The sequence below is a fragment of the Lupinus angustifolius genome, unplaced genomic scaffold, assembly GCF_001865875.1.
Source record: "Lupinus angustifolius cultivar Tanjil unplaced genomic scaffold, LupAngTanjil_v1.0 Scaffold_26_54, whole genome shotgun sequence".
NCBI classification, from domain to species: Eukaryota; Viridiplantae; Streptophyta; class Magnoliopsida; order Fabales; family Fabaceae; genus Lupinus; species Lupinus angustifolius.
In genome coordinates, this window is record NW_017720421.1 from 4,212 (window position 1) to 12,460 (window position 8,249).

The 8,249-nt window shown below is 32.3% G+C and overlaps 1 protein-coding gene across 1 annotated transcript; it reads left to right on the top strand.

Moving 5' to 3' along the window:
* Positions 1–3,006: 3,006 nt before the first annotated feature.
* On the top strand, positions 3,007–7,496 carry LOC109338475 (putative respiratory burst oxidase homolog protein H). Its single transcript, XM_019575732.1, has 14 exons — positions 3,007–3,575; positions 3,652–3,817; positions 4,041–4,089; positions 4,185–4,298; positions 4,397–5,206; positions 5,372–5,467; positions 5,547–5,662; positions 5,764–5,866; positions 6,004–6,110; positions 6,189–6,348; positions 6,472–6,609; positions 6,716–6,844; positions 6,947–7,025; positions 7,209–7,496. The coding sequence occupies exons 1-14, from the start codon at positions 3,185–3,187 to the stop codon at positions 7,316–7,318; spliced, it is 2,568 nt and encodes an 855-aa protein (XP_019431277.1). The 5' UTR covers positions 3,007–3,184; the 3' UTR covers positions 7,319–7,496.
* Positions 7,497–8,249: the final 753 nt, after the last annotated feature.

Here is an 8,249-nt window from a genome sequence, read left to right on the forward strand (position 1 = left end):
TTCAACTCGAGTTAAGTCAACACGTTGTTGCTCTATCTCCTACACTAATCAGCCACGATGCATGTAGTAATATAAGTAATGTAAGCCATGTAACATATAGTTTATGCGTAATTTTAATTTACTGTATTTCTAAAGAATATTTTTCTTATTTATATTTTATATTCGTGATTTACTCCTAGGTTCAATATTTAATTTTTTTTATATTTAGAAAATATATTAATTAATTTTTACTTTTCAATCACAACTAGAGATATTTTAAAATTAAGTAAAGAAGAAGAAAAACTATACTAAACATTGTAGAACGTGGCAATGACTATTTTTAGTAGAATGTTAACATTTTTTAAGGGCATTGTTCAACAAAAATAAAATGAATAATTTTGTATTGGAAAATATAGTGTTGCATTTAACATATCGAAAAACACTAGACTTAGTTTTCTAATTTAAATACTAATTATTTATAAATAATGTCATTAGGCAATTGTTAACACAACCTTTATTTCTATTATTAAACATTTAAACACATAAAGGTTGGTGAAATGGCTTAATCAAATGTAAATTAATAAAAAAATATATTTTAAATTAGGGGTGAGCAAGACTCGGTCTAACCTATAGACCCGTCTCAAACCGACAACTTAGGGACTGGACAGACCCGTCCAACTAAATAAAAAATGATAGATCAGATTAAAAGGAATAGACCCGTCGTCAAAAAAGGACGGGTTCATGTCTATGTCCAGGTCACTCGGCCCGTCCCTTATAATTATATATTAAGAATAGTTGAATAAGTATCTATCAATACCCGTTATGTTCAGCCTACATAACTCAAATATCTACAAGTCCACGCAACATATCCACACCACTTATTATATGTCATTATTCCTTACATTTTTTTCATTGTTTAATTCTCTTAGATATTGAAGGACTACTGCGACTAGAGTAATGAATGACACTTCAACTTATGTTGACATTTGACAGTTTAAATTGTTTTAAAATTTTTAATGTGTTCTAATTTTCAGTCACGTGATTGTGATAGCTTTTAGTTTGAATGATACAATTTACGGTTTATAGTTTAAATGATATACATGTGAATCCCGTTTTTTATTATTTTACATTAGTCATTATCAAAAAAAATTGGTCTTTATATATAAAAGCAAGAAAGAAAATAGTAGTTATAAAATGACCTAAAAGCTTGAGACATGAATGAATGGAGACCAAATTAAAGATCCATTATGTATATTATAATATATTTTTGTATAAGCCAATTATATTATATTGATTAATTGTTTATAGAGTCAATTCATAACAATCTAAATCAAACTTTTAGTTTAGGTGACCAAAAAGTTTGATTGATGGGTGTATATTTAAGATTTCTATGTGGGGTTCATCTCTTTAAAATTTGTCTAATGCGTATTAGAGCTGGACCAAACATGTTAGGTATAATGCAGCATTAACCCTATATTCTATCTAGAGATGCTAGAGAAAAAGTGACACATGCATTTTGGTGTTATTAGCTGCTTCTCACCAAATTGATCATAAAAGTTATTAAAGAGGTAAAAGTTTCAACTCTTACCTCTTTCTTTTGAAATTGGTGGCCAATAAAGTCCCATGAAAAAAATAAAATGTTAGTGAAATGAATAGAGAAAAGGTGTTGAGAACCACCTCCTAAAACACCATTTGGATATGAATTGGTGTTGCATGACGGTTAGGATAGATCAACAATGGGTCCATATTAAAAATGAGGTCAATTATTAAGCTAAGGAAGATTAGGTAATATAAATGTTAATCATGTATGTAAGGTCGACCTTACCATAGAAAAAGACGATAATGATAAGATATGATCTACTTAACACATGCTATATTGTAAAACCTTCATTTGCACCAAAAGTTCATGCACCTGAATGGTACAAATTCACATTGTCCACACTATAAAGGCAGTCCAAATCTATATTGTCTATCTAATATACATAGAAAGGACAAGCTAATGTCATTTATACTGATGACATACCTCCCTTGGAGCACATACCACTTTATCCCACTACATAGATAGGTAAAATCACCGATAAGGATGATACGTGTAATCTCACTCTAAATATACAATTATAAATATTGACTTGAACATCAGAGTTCCTTCAATTCCTCACTCAAGTTTGTATGAGGTTGGCAATTGTCAGATTCAACAAGGAGACTCATAACACATAAGAACAATTTACATTTACAGAGGAAAATGATCCATGCATGCTACACATAAATAATAAATACTACATTTGATATGACATTTTTTACATACATGCATTACCACAAATTACTTTACTTTTATATGAAATTAATGTACATGTGTAAAGTAACCATAAATTATTCCACAATTATATAATACGAACATATATTTAAATGTATATTACTTAGTATTTCAAGAATAGATTTATATTTATATGACCGGTCATTCATTTGTATTTATTGCTTAATACATTAATGATAATAATATATTGACATTATTAAAATATCTATTACAGATAGATATTAAACTCCTTACATTATAATCGTAAGAGATGCATATTGAAGAGATGTATTACTAGTATTTTTCACAATAAAATTGATTTTTTTTTTTACATAATCAAATATATCTCCTCACTCTATAGGTAAGGAACTATTCGTAGTTGCCCCGTCATTTACAGAAATCGAATACTTAACTTTTTTTCTTATCCAAAAATTCAATATAGTCTTACATCACTACATCAACTCCTTGGTGATAAAAGTGTTAATGCTAACCCGAATAAGGTGTAATCAGTTCCTTAATTAAGCATGCGTCATAGATTATATCATTGCCTCTGTATGAAGAAAAAAATATTGTTTTTCTTAGAAACAAAACTAACATGATACTTTTTTTATTGTTGAAATTAATGTTTGATTATTGAACATGTGCAATGAGAAAAATGTTAATACAAACATAAACATAACAAAAACATTTTGTACTTTATTGTGTTATATTACATTCGGTTAATTTGGTTGTTATGTACCTGACACACTTTGGTGTTGAATCACTTTTCCTATTATTAGCAAAGTTTGGAAGAACATTCATATACTGATATTTCTCTCAAATCCCACTTTGACCATTTATTTTCTAACACCTCTTTCTCTTTCACATACCCTTGATTATTAACATCAATCTTTGTATTAATCTTCTTCATTTATGTCATCAGAAAAAACAACCCATGATGATTCATCACAATGGATTCTTGATAGCATTGACATTGATCCCATTGTTGTGGATCATGTGCCAAAAAACAATAACAATAGTGATGTACAAACCTATCAACAAAGCAAGGTTGTGAAAGCTCCTAATGGTGCTGCTATGATCAGGAATGTTAGCAATGTAAGGAGCAGGAATGGTAATTCTCAAGGGCAGTGCATCAAAATGGAGAGGCTGCAATCAGGTGCAGCTAGAGGGCTTAAGGGTTTACGGTTTCTCGATCGAACCGTAACAGGAAAAGAAGCTGATGCATGGAAGTCTATTGAGAAACGCTTTGTTCAACATGCTGTTGATGGAAAGCTCTCGAAAGAGAAATTCGCAATCTGTGTTGGTAATTTATCTTATATCTCTTATGTTAATATCTCTTGTGTTCTATATGTTGATGCATCGAAAATTGTGTTGAATAGGTATGGGATCAGAATCTAAGGATTTTGCTGGGGAACTGTATGACGCATTGGCGAGGCGAAGGAACATTTGTGTCGACAATGGAGCAACTCTGGACCAAGTTAGAGTATTCTGGGAGGACATGACTAGCAAAGACCTCGAATCTAGGCTTCAAGTATTCTTTGACATGTAAAGAACATGCTCTCTATACGTATACGCATTTCGGTTTTGTTTTATGTTTGGTGTACTTTATAAATAGATTGGAATGAAACATCAAATTGGCTCTGTCCGCACACTAAGCGCTGTACTGTTCTGTTCTGTCCGTGCACTAAGCGCTGCTTCTATCTACCTTTCGGATGTTACGTAAATTCTTGATGAATGGACTGAAATTAACTAACTTGGTTATCTTCAGGTGTGACAAGAATGGGGATGGTAGGCTATCAGAAGAAGAGGTTCAGGAGGTGAGGACTGAGACCATGTAAATTCGATGTTTAACCTCTTCGTGTTTCTTACTTTTTATATAAAACAGAATGATCTGAATGTCATTGTGTAAAAGGTTATAGTGTTGAGCGCCTCCGCGAATAAGCTCGGGAACCTTAAACAGCATGCTGCTGCATATTCATCTTTGATCATGGAAGAGCTTGACCCGGATCACAATGGATATATAGAGGTTATATGTGTACACAATTATTTGTATTTTTTCAACTGAGATTTTATATAATTAAAACCGATATCTTATGTATCTTACTCATTTCGATTTTTGAACAGATGTGGCAACTAGAAACTCTGCTAAGGCAAATGGTTAGTGCTGAAGATGGCACCAGAAAAATTGATACTAGAACCCAGACTTTGACTAGAGCTATGATACCAAGAAAGTATAGAACTCCTATTAGCAGATTTGTATCTAAGGCCTCGGAATTTATAGTGGATAACGGTAAAAAAATATGGGTTGTCGCGTTTTGGTTGGCCATAAACTTGGCGCTTTACGTTTGGAAGTTCGAGCAATACAAGAATAAAGGAGCTTTTCAAGTCATGGGTTACTGTGTCTGCTTTGCAAAGGGTGCTGCTGAGACTCTCAAGTTCAACATGGCTCTCATTATCCTTACCATGTGCCGAAGAACTCTAACAATGCTAAGAGCGTCATTCCTTGGTCGAATCCTCCCTTTCGATGACAATATAAACTTTCACAAGTTGATTGCTGCAGCTGTTGTTGTAGGGACTCTTATTCATGCTGTGATGCATATCAGTTGTGATATTCCGAGGTTAGTATCGTGCCCAAATCAAAAATTCTTGGCGATACTTGGATCAGGTTTCGATTATAACCAGCCTACTTACCTTGGCGTTGTTGCGAGTATTGTTGGTATAACTGGAATTGCTATGGTTTTGATCATGGCCTTCAGCTTCACTTTAGCAACACATTATTTCAGAAAAAGTGTTGTGAAGTTACCTTCGCCGTTGCATCGTTTGGCCGGTTTCAATGCCTTTTGGTATGCACATCATTTGCTTATAGTGGTTTATATACTCCTTATCATACATGGATACTTTCTATTTCTCACCAAGGACTGGCAAAAAAAGACGGTACGTCTAGCTCTGTATTCGAACTATCATTAAACTATACGATTTACGCAATTTTTACCATCTGATTATAACTAGTCCATTCCATTTTCTGCTACATGTTAAGTGCTACATCATGGTATTATGAAGATGTTCATAAATTCATTAAAAGCATATTTTTCTATGCAGACTTGGATGTACCTTGTAGTTCCGGTAGCACTCTATGCTTTCGAGAGAACTCATCCATTTTTTCGGGGTAAAGATCACCGAGTATGCATCATTAAGGTATGTATTAACTCATTCTTCTGCCTTGTATTGCATGCTGAAGAAAGAAGAAATTGATTTTACTAGTTGGAAATTTCAGGCAATAGTATACACAGGAAATGTTCTAGCACTATACATGACCAAACCCTCAGGATTCAAGTATAAAAGTGGAATGTACATTTTTGTTAAGTGTCCAGACATATCTAGTTTTGAATGGTAATACTAATAACCATTTCATACTTGGCTAATAGTGCACAGAAAATTTATTTAGCTGAAAATCAACTTCGCCTATGATTGCGATTTTACTCTTGTTACAGGCATCCTTTTTCGATCACATCAGCCCCCGGAGATGACTACTTGAGTGTCCATATAAGAGCGTTGGGCGATTGGACTATAGAGCTTAGAAACAGATTTGCACAGGTAATGTTTATATGTGAACTATAAACTCGATACCAAAATGTTCGATAACTTTCATGCAACTTTGATTTTTGTAACACGAAAAGTACTCGTAAAATGTAAAGTTGTCAGAAAAGTTGTTCAGATTTGTTTAAATGCAGGCTTGTGAGCCCCAGACAACACAAACAAGAAGGGGATCTCTTTTGAGGATGGAAACTAAAGCATATCCGGATTCAAATCCAAACCCTGACATTTCTTCACAAACAAGGTAAATAGAAACTCTTGGTTCTTAACTTTCAAAAATGAGAAATATATATTCATTGTATGTTTCACTTTCTTGCTTTAGATATCCAAAGATCATGATCAAAGGACCCTATGGAGCTCCAGCACAAAAGTACAAGAGGTATGATGTCCTCTTGCTAATAGGCCTCGGAATCGGGGCCACGCCGATGATCAGTATTCTCAAAGATCTCTTGAACAACATGAAGATGGAAAGCCCTCAACATGTAAAGTCACAATATTTACCAAATTTCATATGCTCCTTGGGTGAAAACATATCAAAATTTTAAGCACAAGTACTTATTTATGGAATTAACATAACATAGAACACTTGAAAACAATATGTGCAGGATTCTTCAGATGATATTGCAGAATATAATAGTAAGAAAGGTCCTCAAAGAGCATATTTTTATTGGGTAACAAGAGAACAAGCTTCATTTGAATGGTTCAAAGGTGTTATGGATGATATTGCAGAATATGACCAAGATGTGAGAATTAGTACTAAACTCATCAAAAAAATTCCTTGTTTTGTTGCAACCATGTACATAATATTTCACTTTGTGTTAAATTTTTGGCATGTTTACAATGTTGCAGGGTATTATAGATATGCATAACTACTTGACTAGTGTATACGAAGAAGGCGATGCGCGATCGGCGCTTATTGCCATGATTCAGAAGCTGCAACATGCTAAAAATGGAGTTGATGTAGTTTCAGAAAGCAGGGTATCAAAATTTAGTATACATTTAGAGTAAACATTTTTGAGCATTCAATTATAAAAGCTATATTGCATTGGCCTTACATTTTTATGATGTTACTATATGCAGATAAGAACTCATTTTTCTAGACCAAACTGGAAAAAAGTCTTCAGTCAATTATCAACCACACATGAAAATTCTCGAATAGGTAAATATATATGCATAGTCGGTAGATCATCTATTGCTCATCTGTATTACATTTTTTGTGAAGAGTCGATAATGGTTAAATATGAATGTTGAATAATACAATGACAGTGTATAGTCTCTTATACTATCGATCGATGCATACATTTTATCTCGTGAAAATAATCTATATCTTGTGATGATGCAGGTGTATTCTATTGTGGAAGTCCTACACTTACAAAAACATTGATGAACCTTTGTAAAGAGTTCAGCTTAAACTCATCTACACGCTTTCAATTTCATAAGGAAAACTTCTAAAGGAGTAATTCATTTACCATCAATCATGAAATAATTGTTGTGTATAGATCTTTTTAAGAAAAATAATTAAACATAGTTTACATAGCTTGTATTAAAAATTTGTAAGTTTGTTGTGTGTAGATAGATTTTTTAACTTTATATTTGTATGCCTAAATCTTTAATTATTTCTTTATGTGGAGACCTAGATATTTAATTTTAATAGTAATCTTTTTTCTCTATTTAACCTTTGTTTTCATTATCTCTCATTTTTTTTATATGCAATTACTCAAATTTTATCATCTGTCTTTTTTTAATACCCAAATTTATCAATCTACCAAAAAGCTTAAGATGAATAAAATTTGTACAATTCAATATCACAAGTGAAGGGAATATTCTTGTGTTAATCTTGAACAACTTTTGACACTATATTCTTAGAGTAAAAATATTTTAGTTTATAATATTATGAAAGCCTTATTTAGACTTGCAAGTATAAGGGACTTAGAGTTCCATAAATATGTGATTATGATTTTGATCATAGATTATTGTTTCTTTTATTTTTTAGCCAAATGTTTTTTTTAATAATGAGAGGAGGAAGTGAGTGTAATTTCGTAATTTGAACTTGAATGTTTATAATTCATATCCCATAATTTTACCAATTAAATTGGCTCATAATAGTACCTACACTGGTGCCTTGTTCTTAAAATTTTAAGAATGTTACTTTTTATTTTATTATTAAGGTATTTTATCACTTTTTGGGTAAGAAGTTAATCCCTTTTGAGTTCGTGGTTGTGTGGTTGCTCCTTCTAACAAGTGTCACTCACAAGAATTGAACTATTAACCTTAGAGATCTAGTGAGGTCTTACACTATTAGACCAAAGTTATTAACACCAAACTCAATTTACTTATTAAAAGTCTACTCAAAGGTTGTGTTCTAAAACACAACTTTTAAGTA